The sequence below is a fragment of the Protopterus annectens genome, chromosome 12.part0 (genome assembly GCF_019279795.1).
Source record: "Protopterus annectens isolate FY-2018-M chromosome 12.part0, PAN1.0, whole genome shotgun sequence".
In the NCBI taxonomy this organism is placed as follows: Eukaryota; Metazoa; Chordata; order Ceratodontiformes; family Protopteridae; genus Protopterus; species Protopterus annectens.
The window spans coordinates 1278005671-1278023921 of NC_056746.1; the positions used below are offsets into that span (position 1 = coordinate 1278005671).

Sequence of the window (18251 nt, forward strand, 5' to 3'; positions counted from 1 at the left end):
ATATATATATATATATATATCTACGCACACACACACATATATATATATATATATATATATATATATATATATATATATAAAGATACAGAAAGGCATCATATTTGAGAAACAGTGGGGGGGACATCTAGAGTGGGAAACATAAGTCATCACATTACCAAGTGTTCTTGTGGGTCACTGTGGGAGCATATACAGACCATTCCAGTGACATAGTGATGGACATCATGATGCGAGTTTCAAACATTGCAACAGTAGCCACACTATTTTGTTACTATGGCTGCACATTCTCTTCGTCCTGCAGAGCTTATGTTTCTGTTATTGTGCTGCATAGACTTCACAACATCAGGGGTCACCTTTTCTCACTGGTAGCAGTTGTGCACTGGCCAAAAACTAAGAGAATGTTCAAGTAAATCTGTATATTCAAATAATATGTACAGTAATCCTAGCAGTTTCTGTCCAGAGCACTCAAACAGGTTTGTACTTGCCAAGTAGTATGAATTGAATGCTCATATCAGATTTCTTACAAATTATTAAATTTTTTAAACCAAAATGCATATACAAATGCAAAAGGGCTAGACTACATAAGTACTATAGAACTTCTAAAACCACAAGAGTTTCCTTCAACTAACGTATTCCAAAGGCATTAAACAATTAGGCTTCTTTGTGTTTTGTTTATGAAACTGAGTTTCTAGTAGAGTGCTAATACAGTGTGAACTCTTCTGTTTCAGAGGGCCGAGCTTGTGCTGTTGTGTTTGACTGCAAGTTCATTGAAACCTCAGCTGCCTTAAATCACAATGTATCAGAACTGTTTGAAGGTATTGTTCGGCAAATCCGCCTGCGTAGGGACAGTAAGGAGATAAATCAAAGACGAAGATCTATCTATAAACGTAAAGAAAGTTTGACCACCAAGGCTCGACGATTCTTAGACAGACTAGTGGCAAAGAACAATAAGAAAATGGCCTTAAAAGTTCGATCGAAATCTTGTCATGACTTGTCCGTACTTTAAACCATCTTGTTATTAGAAATGAAAAAACTTAAAACTACAGGGCTTTGTTAATGTACACCAGACTACAGAAAATTCAACCCAGAGATAAATTTGCAGCCATATGATACTCAAAAATGATACTCATCTTAGTAAAAAATTGAATTCAGTAAGTGAGGACTACAATAATGAATGGATTGCATTATTTGTGTGACTAATAAACAATGTTAAAATGTTCTGTATCCACTGGTTACTGAAGAACAAGTTATCAGAAAAATGATAATTAGCAATGGAATATGACAACAAATCAGGACATTTTTCCTTTTTCTTCTGGATATTACACTCCACTTTTTTGTTGTTCTACATGCTTGGCATACAAAGGCTCTGCTTATTTGGAACATGACAACTTTTTACTGCTCTGGAACTGTGACCATCCAAATGTATCTCTCTAGAACATTAATACTACTTACTTTAGTTTTGAGAAGATGCTCTTCTGGAACCGAATCATCATTGTAACTATCAATCATTATCAACATCTGTGTTGTATTTTTTTCAGAACAAGGCAATTTATTAGCACTAGGACTACATCAAAAAGGAAAATGTAATTTGCTGATATATATGCTAAACTGTATGCTGCCATCTTGTTCAGATGAGAATTGGTTTCTCAATGTCCTTCTACAACACAGAAATGTTGTAAGCCCAAACGTTAATGATAGAATTCACTACAGAGTTGGCAAGCTAATGTTCCCTTTTTTCTATTGAGCCTGTGCCATTTAATTTAAGAAAACATGTCCTCATGAATTCACGTAGCAATTTAGGGTCTATATCAGTTGAGTGAAAACCCCTTTATGCAAATACCTAAACATCGAACCCTATACCTCAAACCGCGAAAATCCCGAATACACTAAACCGCAAAAAATAAAATATTGAACTATCATAGTCAGCCAACCCCACCACCCGCTACTTAATACCTACCAAAACAAAATAAATAAACCACATACATACACTAACCAAACCCTACAGACATATACCCAAACAAAATAAATAATCCACATACATACATTTAACAAAACCCTACTTCCAACACTACACTAAACCCCACATACACAACTATCTATGCACTATCCTTAACCCCTCCCTAACCCTAAGGTCCATAACTACCGCACACTTCCCCTACAGACATACACCCAAACAAAATAAATAACACACATACATACATACATACACTTAAAAAAACCCTACATCTAACACTACACTAAATCTTACATACATTACCTATCTATGCACTTACCATAACCCATATCCTAACCCTAAAGTCCTATCTATCGCACACTTACCTTACGGAGCTATAACACAGATGGGCCAACCAAAACAAATCGACATTTCGGAATTCGTGGTTTTGGACGTTCAAGGTTTACGTACTTCGCGCAGTGTGGTTCGATGTATTCATATTTGCGTAAAGGGGTTTTCGCTCAACTGATATAGACCCAGCAATCTATGCCTAGCATCACATGCTAGTCTGCCATGTTACTTATTTCTGTTATTGTAAAATTGTTCAATTTTACACAGTTATATACACTGAATAACTATCATCTATAAACATGCAACAACACTACAAGAACACAAAAAGTAGCAGTGCTTTTCAGTTTTACAGTGATACTTCGGATAAGAAGACTGAAGAAAGAGCCAAGAACAGAGGTATATTAACTGCAAAGGAAAATACAAATCTAGTTGTACAGTGAATTTCTTATTGTTTTTATAATGGACCAGAAAGCTCTGTAAAATGCAATCACTAAAGCAGTATACAGTAAAGCTTCTTTTGTATAAAGTGAATTGGTACTTCATTGCCCCCCATTTTTTTATAATAATTGAGGTTACCATAAATGTGTTCCATTTAACTGCACTAAAGTGTTCAATCCTCACAACAGAAATATGTTGTTGTCAACTGCTTAATTGCATTTTATTTCATTACCCATGGCACGATAAAGAACATATTTTTTTCTTTTTTCTTTTTTCTTCCCATAGGGAAGCTAACTTTGCTGCCTAAGTTAGATGTAGCCACAAGGAGCTCTTTGTGTTATTTGCATGTAGAATGCTATCAGGCAACAGTGATGAGAACATAATCGGAATGCAGCAGAAGAAAAGATGTCAGGTTCCATGCAATAGTTATACTGTAAAAACGCAAACTAATATATTCAATAAATAAAATTCTGCAAATGAGGAACAAATAAAAAAGTTCATTTAAAAGTGTTAGCATGCAGCTAACAAACTAATACTTTTAGTTTCAGGATAAACACCATGAACAGTTAGTCCATATGTCCACTAGGGGTGCTAATATCCTTGACCTCGTCCTCAAAAACATGGGAGAATATTGTAGCCCCTCCCTCCATTATAATGTCTTCACTGGTCTAGTCAAATCATAAAGATGTCTCCTTTGAAATAAAAATAGAACTCAGCATCCCAGCTAACCTTGGAACTTTTAGGACTTATTCTAAGGCACAGTTCTTACTATTAAGTGACACCCTGGCAAAATTTCAAGCCCATCCACCCAATCCTCAGAATACCGTTGCCTATGTGGAATTGTTCAAAGAAACCCTGTGCATTCATGTTAATGGCTGTACCTACCCAGAATAAACACAGGACAAATTCAAAAACAAGCCACCCTAGTAGAATCCCAGCTACAATAGGATGTATAACAAAAGGAAGGAACTCATGGCAAAAAATAGGAAATGCAATGCACAGCAAGGTAAGAATTCCCCTAATCAAGCTAAACAAACAACTGTGTGTGTGTGTGTGTGTGTGTGTGTGGGGGGGGCTAGTCAAGTCTACCAAAGCAAAATTTGAGATAATAATGGCCTCCCATGCCAAGTGCAAGTACAATCACAAGGCATTCATCAGGTATGGCCACAGTCTCAAAGGTAATACACCACAGTGTGCTAACCTAATTGTAAATTAAGCCACCTTTACTCAACCGGATGATATAGCAAATCTACTGGCCGATAAATTTAGCTTCAATCCCCCCCCCCACACCCCTCAAGAAATATCCTCAACCATAACTCTCCCAACTATTACTAAGAATAAGCTGTCAGTGCACTCTCCAAGGCAAAGAATACTGCATTGATGGTTCCTGATAATATCCCAGGATGCCTCCTTTATAGCATGGAACATGGCTTATCAGGGTATCTGAGATCACTATTTAACCTTAGCCTACAGACAAACTTTTTGCCAAGTGAGTAGAGGACTGCAGGTGTCACCCTTCTGCATGAGGATGGGCCATTATGGATCCAGGTTACCACAGACCTATACGTCTGAATGGTCTCATATGCCACAATTATAATTATCATGAAAATTATAAATAATGACATAGGAAACCTTCAGACACTAGATCTAACTCTGTATGGTGTCTTGAAGGGCAGGTGATGCTTACTTAACATGCTAGACTTCTAAGAGAGTTTCCCCAAAGCAATGTATGAGGACAAAAAAGTGCCTATTGCCTATCTTGACCTGGCCAAAGCATTCAACACAAAACCCCACTTGGGTATTGTAAGCAAACTCATGAAATTAGGTATAACCCCCTGGTGTCACCTGCTGCATAGCTAGCAGCTTCACTGATAGGCCCCAAGAATTTAGGCTAGGGGAGTCTACCTCCATAAAGAGGCCAGTGACTAACACAGTCCCTCAAGGCTTGATGCTAGGGCTACTATTTGTTAGCATCTGGTCCGCTGAAGTCAAGGCCAACATCAAGGGCCTCTGGCTGATGAAGTTTATAGGCAATCACAAACTAGGAGCAGTTACTGAGTCCCCCAAAGACACAAATACCCTCCAAGAAAGCCTGCTCCCAGAGCCATGGTCTGAAACTCAATACCAAGAAATACATAATAGTGTTCTATGTTAAGATGGCTAACCCTGGAAACTACCACATTGATAATACACTCCTAAAAGGAGACCAATTGGTCTAGGATGTGAGAACACATGTAGACAGTAACCTGGACTTTGATTATCATGTGTCAAAGGAAATAAGGAAAGTATTCAATGTTGAGCAGCTTATAAACAAAGGGTAGGTCCACAAATGTCACCGTTCTTCTGTAATCAGCCCTAATCAGATCAGTCATGGAGTACAGTGACCACTTTGGTATGTACCTGACCAGGCATATGCAGCAAATGGAATGTCCACAGAGGTTGCACACATAAAGAATACAAGGCATAAACAACATACCCAACATGGACTGCCTCAAAGCCGTATCCTTGTACTCCATCTCTTCCAGACTGCTGAGATGTAGTCTGCACCTGGTCTACAAAGCATCCTCTTATCCCACTCTTATGGACCTGTTGCACATCCACAAAACAAACAGCATCAGAATTACTCCATTAAAGACCTAAACCTCATCTGTCACATAAATAGGACATGTTGGACAGAGAGGTATGTGTCTCAGAGACTATCCCTTTTCTAGAACAAGCTCCTCATCCATGTTAAAAACAGATCTTCTCAAACCCAATTCAAGCATACCTTGATGCAGTGGATAGGGAACTGGAAATTTACCCCTGGTCTGTCGCCTACAGCTGTAAATGCTTGACAACCCATATACCAATCTGCATATTCTCCTTAAAATAACCCTAGAGTAACAAAGCTTGCCAGCTCCATTTAGAAAGCATGGCTAGGCTTAAAAGGGTTCCATGGGGTGGTTGGCCTAGTCATCACCTATGAACCTACACAAAAGTAACTAATAGGACCTTAGAAAATCAGAATGATCAAAGTCTAGCTGCATATTATAAGTGTTCTGTCTTCTCATCTGCAATATTTTTTTTCTCTTTAAAATATGTGAAGAATTCAGAATTGCCATTTCAATGACTTACTATGCTGAGACCTGTTTCAGCTATATACACTAAACATCTAGTCTTTAAAGAAGCTTGGATCTTCTTCCACATTAGAAAAACTAATAATCAAGTTTTTTTTGTTGCAGAGAACGGAGCAGCTTCTGCTGAACAATTTCTTCATACCAATTTTCACCAAGTAATTTAATCATGACTCTGTTTTGCTTTATCTCAGTTTTGTTTATAAATCTCAGATATGTATTTACAGCTACATTAAGAATCAAAGAATCAGATTATAAAGGATGCACATCACCTGAAAATTTCAAAATTTTCCTGTGTTGAGATTATTTACTAAATGCTCATAATGGCATGGTGATATCTATTTAAGCACTACCATATTTGTATACCTTTCTTATCTTTAATGACAAGCAATGCTCCAGTGAAGTATTTTAAGCAGACAGCACAAACAGTCAATTCCAACAACTTTATATCCTTGTAACCTTCATTCGGAACATGATAAAATAAATAAATAACTAAATAAATAAATACATAAATAAAATCTGATATTATCTAGTCCTTGTCGTAAAATAAATCATTACTGAAAAATGTCTCACTGCTGACAGAAGTAGCCATTAAAATGCATTGCTGGTTATGCAAAGCTGGTTACACTTTAATCAAATGTAAAGTCCCAGACAGTCACTGCATATGAGACAAAGACCTTTATAATATATAAAGCCTAAGAAACCATTGATGAAATGAATCTGAAGTAGATGTATAGTCTGTATAGTTCCAGTGTGGAATACTCTGAAGTCCACTGAAAACAGTGTCACTGGTGCCATAGGTAGCACACTTGCATTTGGTACAGAAGGCTATGGGTTCTATTCCCACACCAGGTAGATAGATTGCTCCCACTACAGTGCAGCATAAAGGGGGGGACTGCTTTTCTGAATGTTTCATCCTTCATAGAAGACATTAAACCAAGGCCTCATCTGCTTGAGTTGGTGGTAGCTCAAGTAGATGTAAAAGATCCCCAACACTTGTGTTGAAAAAAGCAGGGGTTCTTTATTTATATGCAAAATGGTGCTTAATTACAAAATATTTACATATTTCCAAATATTTACAACTGTACAAATATATACATATACAACTCTGTTTACACAATCCTACTAAATTTTCATCTTTGTTAGACACCCACTTCTTTTTCCATAACCGCCATCTGATTTTATTTAATATTGTTTCTAAAATCCATTTACCATTAAACACAATTTAATTTATTCTTGCATTCCATATAACCCACATAACATAAAATATTTGTATCTATTCTTTTACCATATTCTTTACTTCTAGTCATATAATATCCATATTTAATCATCTCTATGTTTATTTTATCCAATCCTCTTTACATAGTTTTCCCTGTAATGTATTTACTCTTTTATATTTCAGAAACACATGTTCTGAAGTTTTGTCTTCTTGACAATATAAACATATTCTATCAATTTTCTTCCTATAAGGCATATTTCCTTTTAATGGGAATTTCTCTATTACCAGTCTCCCCAAAAAATGTTGCCATTCTACTTTATGATTACACCATTTGTTTCTTATTTTATAACTTAATTGTTTTCATCTGTTAGATTTTCGCGTTTATATCACGTTATCAAAAGATGAAAATAGCGAACGCTATTTCATCAGCCCCAAAACATCTAAACATGAAAATATCGAGCATTCAGAACAGCAAATTTTTTCCCATGGAAAGAATTTGCTGCTCCGAAACACATACACACAACACAAGCACATCAAACAAACAGCAACCACACACATATACTTAAATTCCTACATCTAACGCTACACTAAACTAAACATACACTACTATCTACCCACTTACCTTAACCCAAACCCTAACCCTAAAGTCCATCACTATCACACACTCACCTAACCCGCTCCCTAACCCTAACTCACTTAAACCGCCCCTAACCCTAAAGTCTGTCACTATCGCACACACGCTTAACCCGCGCCCTAACCCTAACTCACTTTACCCACCCCTAACCCTAGCGTACAAACAATCACACACTTAACTGAACCCAACCCGTAACTTTCCACCACAGCGCTAAGAATAACTAAGCCACAGAAACGGCCAACCGAATTCTTTCCTGAGGAAAGAATTCGCTGTTCTGCAGCTTCGCTATTCTTAGCGTTCGCTGAATAGTGTTCGATATCAGAACATTCGAAATTTTAATACTTCAATGTTCTGATATAGACCCAGATTTTCCCATGTTTTTACACAGTAATGATTCATCATTAGATTCTTATACCATTCTTTTCTATCTTTTTCTATATCGTCAAGTTTTTTTCCACAAAAAAATGGTAATATTTTATTTCCTCAGTTATGCACTCTTTTTTTCTTTTAAGTTTTTTTACTATACTCCTAAATTTATCATACTTATGTTTATACAGTTTTACTACTAATCTCTCATCTTTTTCATTTATCCACTTTAACACTTTGTACAATTTTAATGAAGCAATGTATACCATGGGGTTAATCCACCCTAAACCCTCTCTTCCTTATTTACATACAAATCTCCTCTTTATACTAGGTTTAATCTAGAACCCGATATAAATGAAAACGTTATTTGCAATAATTCCTTTTCAAATACTGTTGGCAATATAAATACACTTGCTAAGTATGCTTTTTTCCCATCAGTACTAAATTTATTACATAAGCCTTTTTCTGAATGATAATTTATATGTTCTCCAGAAAAGACAGGTTTCTTTAATTTCTTCTGTTTCTCCCATTGAATTCTACTTATACCTTTATTCCCAAATTTTATACCTAACACAGAAATGTCATTCATTGTAAAATATATACCCACAATCTTTACTACATCACCTAAACTTTACTTTTCTCTTTATTTAAAGCCATCCCTATCATCTCTAAATACTTGCTTGTGCAAATTATAACTACTTTTATCAAAATATTGTTTTTGCAGTTATTATAATGCCATCTGCTTATGTTAACAGAACTGGAATGCTTAACCTTTCAGTCATTATATACCACACCTCTTTCTATGATGTTCATAACTAATGCAGAGTATACAACTCATTAGACATCCCTGTCTATCTACCCACTTACCTTAACCCAAACCCTAACCCTAAGGTCCATCACTATCACACACTCACCTACTCACTCACAGCGGTGTTCATATGCACCTCTTGGCTTAACCAGCCATTTACAAGTATTTTTATCTGTATTATTACTATATAGAAACTGTGGTGGTTGTTCTGCGGTAGCATTGTCGCCTCACAGTAAGACATTGTCCTGTTCAATTCTCAGCTAGAGCGTCTTCTGTGTGGAGACATGCATGAATGGGCGTACCTTCATTGAAGGTTGTGCATCAGGGCCAGCAACTCGGCACGTAAAAATCTACTGCCAATCATTAGCGGACCGGAGTTCCGCTGTGGCAACCCCTAACTGGGAAAAGCCGAAAGATACAACAACTGACTTAGATAATTTCCTCAATTTCTCACTTATATTCTTTCACTACAACCCATAAGATTTCATGTCCAGTTGTGTCAAATGCCTTACTGAGGTCCCCTATCATGATTTTTGCTTTTTCTTTTCTGTTCATAATTTCATCCACAATTTCTCTATCATTAATAATGCTTGACAACCCTTCCCCTTTATACTGTATATGTTACCTTCCAGAATATTCTCCATTTTAGTTTCAAATCTCTTTTTTATTTTTTTCATAAAAATCTTATAATCATTATTATTCAATACTTTTGGTATCCAGTTTTTTAATTGTCATCTATCTTCCTTCTTCTATGTGAATTTAAGTATTCCACTACATAATTCTTTATACTATTCATTCAAAATCTTTAAAAATATTTTTTGCCACTCCCTTAAACTTGTATACATTTCATACCATATTCCGTGTGGTCCTGCAGCCAAATCTATATTTACTTGTCCTAATATTTTATCTAGCTCATTTAAAGAAATCTCATTTCCAACTCTAGATTCTCTTTTTCTGTTATTTATTTATTCTTTTACTTTCTATGCTTTTTTCGCTATCATCTTTTTTCTTTAAATGTTTCTTGTACATATTGTAATACACAGCTCCTAATCTTTTCCCGAGTTCTTTCTATTTCTCATTTTACATTTTTTTAATTCTCTCATTACACTACCTTCCTTTACTAATCTGCTTAAGTAATCTGATACTTTTATTTTTCCTTGTTATTTTTTTGAAAGACAACATCTGTCATTTTGACCCTATTTAGGAAGTAACAGAGAATGCTTCTAAAAGTGGTTGTATAAGCGGCACTGGCTTGGGAGGAAACCAGTAACAGTCTGACAACCAAAGTAAAATGAAAAGGACAATACAACCGCAAACTAAGCAGCAGTGACTTGCGAGGATAAAGTCAGTAGCACTGTGACAAGAAAGGCCAAATTCAAAGTAGAACAGAAGAATAAAATAAGCAGTACTGACATGTGAGAAAATGTATAATAGTATGCCAAAGAACACAAAATTAAAAGCAGAAACAAATAAGATGCACTGAGTTGAGATGAACCGCACATTTTGCCTCCTGCCCCCTTAACGGTTACTGTGACAACAAAGCCAAAATTAAAATCAGAACACCACAATAAAAAAAGCAGTACTGACTTGTGGGAAAATGAATAATAGTGTCAGAAGGAGGACTACATTACAATCAGAAAAAAATAAGCCTACCCCTTTTGCAAGCCCATGATTTTTGTGCCAAAGTTTTAATTTATCACATCTTATAACTTTTAAATGTTTTCTTATATCATTTCTTTTCTTTTTACACTTGCCTCTTAAATCACAAAGTCTCCTGCTATTATAATAATAGTTATAATAGTCACTACAGATTATAAAATCTAATGAAATAAGCTTTCACTTTCTTTATATTAGTATAAGCAGATAATGTTATAATTCTATATACTTGTTCCTTCCTTTTTAAATCTACAACGGTTAATCTTCCCATGTCTGATAAAGTTATATTTAATACCTTCACTGTATTTCTACAGAATATGGCTATTCCAGAATATTTTTCATTTCACAAATTCCAGATTATCTTTCCTCCCCATAATTTCTCTGTTTGTAATCTTTCTTCATTTGTTAAAAATATTGTGTCTTCTAATACAATAACATTTGCACCATATGTGTTACACCACTCCAAAATTCCTATTCTTCTTCTTAATATATTCCAAATACTGCTCATATTTACAGAAAGCACTCTAAAATGTAATTTTCCCTTTTCTTTAAAGTCATTATTTCACAGCTAGTTACTAGGCTAGCATTCTTAATAGGCCATACTAAGCATAGCCAATTTCCTTCCCAAGGTGTGAATCAGACACTGTATCTTGTGTCTGTTAGTCAAACACCCTAACTATTATGCCAGGCCTCAGTCATTAGCTGTATGTATTCTTTTTCATCCAGTTCCTTTCTTTTTTCTTTTGTACTTAACACTTTAATTTTTTTTCTGTCTTTTACCCTTTTACCAACCATAACTGAGGTGGTGGTGCTGCGGTAGCGTTGTCGCCTCACAGTTAGACATTGCCCATTCGATTCTCAGTGTGGTGACATGCGTGAATGGGCGTTCCTACATTGAAGGTTGTGTGTTAGGCCTGGCAAGCCAGCACGTAAAACTCTACTGCCAATCATTAGCGGACCGGAGTTCCGCTGTGGCGACCCCTAACCGGGAAAAGCCGAAAGATAGAAACAAACAAACCAATATAATTATTTCCCCTTTTTCTACCTCACAATTTATGTTTTCTTCTTTACTTATTTCAGAATCTTCTTCTATGTCCTCTTTATTATTTTTTCTCACCTATTTTTTCTTCTATTTCTACTGCTTCTAAAATGTCTTCTCATTGTTCATTCTACTCTTTCTTTTTATTTTTCCTTACTCTTATTTAAATTTTTTGCAATCCATCCATAACGTCTAATTTCATTACATTTATAACATTTCAGTTCACATTTTTTGCATCATGTCCCATTTCCCCACTTCTATGGGTTAGTCTTTTTTTTCATATTCTCCAAGAAAAGTTTATGTTGAGAAACAGTCTCAAATATAATGGTACAAAATGTCTCTTTGTTAATAAGAATAAATGCTCTTACCTCATGTGCTTTTACACCCAAAGGAGTTATTAAATTATCCCACACTTTATACCTGTCCATTTCTTCATCTTCTTTACTTTGAATCCTTACCACGTACTTCTGTTTTTCATTTTCTTCTGCCTTCTTTTCTGCTACTCCATTTTGTCTTCTTTTACTTTCTCCGCATGTGTTTTCTTCTCCTTCTCACCGCTGTTCTTCAGGATTCTCTCTGCATTCTCCTTTTGTATTTTCTCCATAATGTCTCCCCAGGAAACATCTCCTTCATTTTCTTGCTCACTCTGCTCACCACCATTTCTTTAAGTAAATCATCCCACAACCCCTTGACAAGAGCGTAATAATTATATGTCCATCATTTGCTGACTCATCTCCATCAAACAAGTTTCTTTGAACATTTCCTCAGAATCTTGCAAACATTCTGTGGTCTCAGTATTTGCTTTCTCCTTGTTTTCTTTCACCACTTCATCATGTCCTTCTCTATCCATCTGTCTCCCTGTTTCTCTGAGCCTCCTTTGTGCCTGGTACAGAAACAGGAAGTGCTGCTTTAAAATGAGTCTTACACACAACAATGATGAGTAGAGGAAGTATCCCAGTGCCCTGGCCAAATGTCCTGTAGTAGTATAAATACCACCTTGGGACTCCCCTGAAAACAGGCTATTAACCTAGTTGGACTTACCCAGTTAACAAAGGATTAAATAAATAGATGAATAAATAAGTCTCGATATATCTATGTCAGGGTTATCATCTGGGTGAAACTAAACAGTCAAAGTGATATGTATGGACTCTTTTACTGATAGCTTCTAACCAACAACAAGATCAACTATAATGATGAATTATCTTTCCATAATTGTTGAAAGTTAATGAAGAATCTTCTCAACCACTGACTCATCTTTCCATGCTTCTCACAGGGATGTGAAGTACGTGAAGCCCATTAGGATTTGCCCAGTCATATTTCTGCGGATATGTATAATATTTTGTTGTGTAGGACCTGCCAGAGATGAAGAGCACCTGAAAGTAGAATGTCAGATGATGACTGGGCATATTATATAAAGCAGAATGTTTGGTTGTTTCTTTCCTTTCTGCTTTCAAAACATTTCCAATAACCACAGTGATAGTCCTTATGATTAGTGAGTGAACTTACAATGGATCCATGTGTGATCAATGTTTTTTGGGGGTGTTATACAAAGAAAATGTAAATATTCCAGTCATTGTTTTGATAATCCAAAATCCATCCACTGGGGTACTGAAAGTAGCAGTGGTATGAAAGGGTATATTTATACGGCATAAAATAAATGTTCTATTTTGTTTATTTTAAAGCAGGACTAAACTCCAAGACCTAACACAACAATCTTTCTTATGAAATGCGGCTAAATATTTCACTACTTCTAAACCCTAAAAAAAAAATAAGTAAATAAACACATTTCTACTAAAACAACACTAGTCACTACTGTCTCTGCAAACAACATCATGACAGAACAAGTAAACTACACAAAGTTACTGGGTATCATCATAGATGACCAGTTAAAATTTGAACACCATTTATCACACTTTGTTAAAAAAATCATCAAAAATAAAAAATCATCAAAAATAAAAAATCATCAAAAATAAAAAATCATCAAAAATATAGGTGCGTTTTGTAGAGTAAAAACCTACCTCACTGACACAGCCAGAAGATGTATAGCTTGTACTTTCTTACTGCCATCTCTCCTCTATGCTGTCTTCGCTAATCTTCAAGTTGTTTGAGCATTGTTATGATAAAATAACCAAATTTGCAGTAAACTATACGAGTAGAACACACCATTGCCTAGCCCTATGAGAATTAAACTGGCTAGAACTACCACATAACCTAGCTATCTCTTAGCAAACTACAATACACTGACTTCTCCATAGGCCAAAAAAATTGCCCAGCCCTTAATAACTTAATACAACACCGCTACCCCAGTAGAATTTTACATTCTAGAGAAAATTCACTAATCAATATGACCAAATCATCGAATAATGTAGGTGATTCTATACATTCAAACAGTATAGCTAAACAATGGAATCATCCTACTACCAAGGAAATCCATTCAGAATGCAAACTCATTTAAAACACAACTAAAACTTCACCTATCAAATCAATGGATCTGCTACTGTACTTCTCCAAGATAAATGCCACAGTTACCTTCAGCTGGCCATATTATCAAACCATTTATCTTCATTCAGTATCCTATGCCCCGCAACCAGTCTTCACCAATACATGAATAGTTTTACTGGAATCTCACAGCCATATGCATAGCTCTGTGACACTGGTTACTACTCCACATCTATACTTCTAATCTAAACCTTATGATATAATTGTCTCTGAACTTGCTTTATATCCGAACTCACGACGACAATATTAACATATTCTGACCTACCTAGTTCCATCCGTCACCTCCATTTCTTTGAATTTCTAAACACTTATCACATGATATTTTACCTGACAAACTCACCAATACACCTCTTTAAATGCTCAGTGTTCATCATTTACTATTGTATAAGTATCTTTTATACTGCAATATTTACCTTTATTTTAAATGAATACAATCTAGTTAGAAAATGGATGTGTAATTGTTAATCTGTATTACTTAATATCTGCATATGTATGTTATTGAATGTCTGTTTAAAAATGTTTGTAATATGTTGGAGCTTTTCTCTCCTGGCCTGCACTGAAAAGGGATTTTTGAGTAAGCACAGTTGGACACACCCAGTAAACAAGAGCAAAATGAATAAATAAAATAACATAAAATAAAATAAAAAAATGCATAGAAGCAGCCAAAGGGTCAAAAGCATTAAAAATACATTGTAACAATGTTATTTCCTCTTCATAACACACCCTAAGCCCTACTGGCTGCACAAACATGTATGTTGTCATGGTAACTATAGTAAACAACAACAAGTTTAGGGAGGAATAGTGGTTGGAACAAATTGGTGGGAAAGTTCAGCCATCAAGGCTGCCACGTGGGTAGGAAGGGTGGACAAAGTGAACTATGCAGGACTCCAGCCCAAGATGCAGAGGCCGAGAAACCATTTCCATTTGGACCCATTGAAGAGGCATTTTGTCCAAAAGAACTCATCAATAGTAAGCAGTAATATGTGCGCTGCTTGATGTCGGACATGGGGCATGTATTAAGGGAAGCATCTTGTGAGCCAAAGTGGTTCAGAGTTGCTGGTGAGCCAGATGATTTAGAGGTGGAATAGCTGAATTGGGCAGAGTATCCAATGATGAGGTCTCAAAAGATGGACGTCAGGTTCGTTTTTCTGATATCCAATAGAAGTGACCTTTTTTGTCGTACTTGCCTATGGAGATTGGCAGTGTCCCTCAGGACGGTGTTTCTGCATTACTGCCTAACTTTGTATGGACAATAGAAGCACTGATGACTACTTGTGAGAAATTTATGGCATATGCATAACTCGCATAGCTTACTGATAGGGCATATATTAGGACTGTATTACCAGTATATCTGGCAAATCAAAACAATTAAATCAATCGTAACAAGGGGAAACAAAAGCATCAACATTTGACAGCAATGTAAGAGGCAAGCTGACTACTTAAAGAAAACACAACTAGCTTGGCGGAGGATGTGATATATGTTTCATTTGTTAGGAGGCTACTAGCTGTCTCATATCCATTTCATTTATTAAGCTTTGAACATTTGTACCCAGCTACCCACTAAGCAGCAGCAGTGAAATCTTCTACTACAAAATGAGCAAAAAAAACTCAAACATATTTGCAGTTTCTAGGATTGTCTTGCAGAAATAGGAAGCTATCCATATCATGTTTAATGGCTACTGTAAACTGCAGATCAGATTAGTAATGAAGCAATAACCCAACTTCTTGCTCACTGAAAAACAAAAGCCCTTTGCAGATGCCCTTATGATATTTTGATTTTATAGGACAGACAATACGTTTTTTGAACATTAATTCACACAGGAACAATGCTACACTTTGTGGATATAGCAGATGTGGTGAAGCAACATCAATAGCTACCAAAAGTACTTGAAGGCATCAAACAGTGCAGAGTGGTTCTTTAAGATTTCATATACATTTCAAAATGCTTTCAGCTGGTTAGCAAGAATGGGACCCAGAAAAAGAAATTTACTAAAGGAATCCATCTCACTTAATATGAGCAAATCTCACAGGTAAGGAAACTGTGGAGTCCAGTTTCACATGTTTAGATGACAGCAGGTTATAGTTTCAGTTTTAAAGTATTCTAGGAACCTTTAATTTATGCAAGGAGGAACTAGATAAACTTGGAAGGTTAGAATTTTACAGTGAATACTTTGTTCAAAGAATTTTCTGCAGGCATTTTAAAAACTCTTTGATTCCTACTGTAAATTTTCACATCTCAATAGGCGAATACTCAGACCATAATAAGTAGTTCTTTTAATAATGTACAGAATGCTGTAGAAAGTAGATGGTGGCACCTTCCCAGAGGCAAGAAAAATGCAGCAAGGAAGAAGACCCTACATGGCACTTCATACTGTTAGCAAATGTAATTATCTCAGAAGACAAGGCATAGCCATTAGTTGGTTGCCATTTGTTATTGAATGTTTCAGAGAAGATGGATTGAATATAGCCACATCAATAAATGAGTCTGATAGTGTGAATTTATTCATTTTCTTGAGTCTGTGCCTTCTCAGATTATATTATAAAAGTTAGGGATGGTGCAGGAGTCAAATTCCCCTGCAATTGTGGTATGGGGACTTGCCTTAATACAGGATGGTTGCCAATTTTGATTCAATTTCTTAAGTGTCTATCAATTAAACAACCCACATTCCATCAGTTTTCCTATTTGTACATTTGCAGTGTACAGGAACCTTAACCTTTTCCTTTTCACTCACTGGTGTAGTCCGTACAGCCACCATGGACTGGGGGATAGACACTTCCTCTGTGGCTACTGGTGTGCTATTGTCAGGCAGGAGAGAGCTACTCTTGTCCATCCTAGGGAATACCTCTCTGCTTAGCCAGAAAGCTGTTCCCATCCCTAGGGAGGTGACTGCTTACAATTCTAGATCTGTTTCTTCAAGAATGCCTGTCAAAAAGAAACAAAAACATGTCTTCTCCTGTCTCAGTGACACTAGACAGCAGTAATTTAATGGACTTAGCTTAGGTTTTAGTTCAGGCTCTTGACCATTCTTATATGGTTGCTCTGTTAAAAGACAAAGGGATTTGTCTTTTCCAGAAGTAATTCAAGAGTTTGAACCTCAAAAGGAATGTGAAGGGATAGATGTTGTAATATCTCCAGTGATTACTGATTCAGATTCTGAGAAGAGGGTGACTTTGGATGGTGCTGTGATGGCTTTTATTCTCTGTCACTATTTCCAGAATTAATCAGTTGTTTCAATGAGACAACAGTGATGTTTCTCAATCCCTCAGAAAATATTATTATTTATTACAACTGTAATTTCCTGAACTTGCGCCTTTCCCCTAACCATTATACCAAACTCCCATCAACCACTTTCTTTTGCAAATGCAGCCAGGTAAAACTCTTCCTAACAGCACCAGTAGCAGCAGCCCTGGAAGTGCATCAGAGGGATCATAACCACATTTTAAACAATGGGTGGTTAATTGAGAATTGGCAGAAACCAAATTACACAATGCAGATTTTTCCTCACAAGAGGCAACAGATGCCAAAACTTTCCTCATATTCATACAAGTGGACAGGGTAGAAGTTAACATATAAGCCTGTCAGTTGAGACTTCTGAAAACAACTATTGCAGAAGAGTACCATTTTTTCCCAAAATTCCAAAAGAATATCCAGAAGTCTTTTCTAACTCTTTGTCTCAGAATTATTTTTCAGGAATGTCTTCTAGACACCTCAGTCCAAACAGCTTTTCTTCCACTCAGACTTCCATCTTGGCAAGGGAATCGCTCAGGATTCTAGGTCTCAGGGCTTCAGTGATAGTCATGATACCTCTTGTAAGAGTCCGCATGAGAAAGGTGCAATGGTATCTGAAATTTCTATGACTCCCAACACCAACTTCAAATTCCAATTCTAGGATATGTGAAAAGGGAGGTTATGTTCTGAAGACACCAAATCTTTCAGAATCCAGGACTTCTATTCTCCCCTCCTGCTCCGGCACAGTCAGTCACAAAAAATGCCTCAGATTTGCTTGGGGGGCAGTGTCAATGGGGATAAAAGTGCAGGGTCTTTGGAACACAAATGACAGACCAAAAGCACATCAACATAAAAGAGATGTAAGCTGGCATTAACATTTTCAACTCTAAATAGTTCACTTTCTGAAAGTTAAGAAAGTTCAGTTACAGATTTGCTGTTCTGAACTGTTTGGAGGTTTCTAGAAGGCCA

General features: G+C 36.3%; 1 protein-coding gene across 3 annotated transcripts in view; it reads left to right on the plus strand.

The window, feature by feature from the left end:
• The window catches only part of REM1 (RRAD and GEM like GTPase 1), a 213867-nt gene extending 212437 nt beyond the window's left edge, over nt 1-1430 (plus strand). For all 3 annotated transcript variants that reach the window (XM_044090320.1, XM_044090318.1, XM_044090319.1), the window contains exon 5: nt 726-1430. In XM_044090320.1, coding sequence (XP_043946255.1) covers nt 726-1003 — 278 coding nt within the window. In that variant the 3' untranslated portion in view covers nt 1004-1430. The remainder of the gene's footprint in view (nt 1-725) is intronic.
• Nucleotides 1431-18251: the final 16821 nt, after the last annotated feature.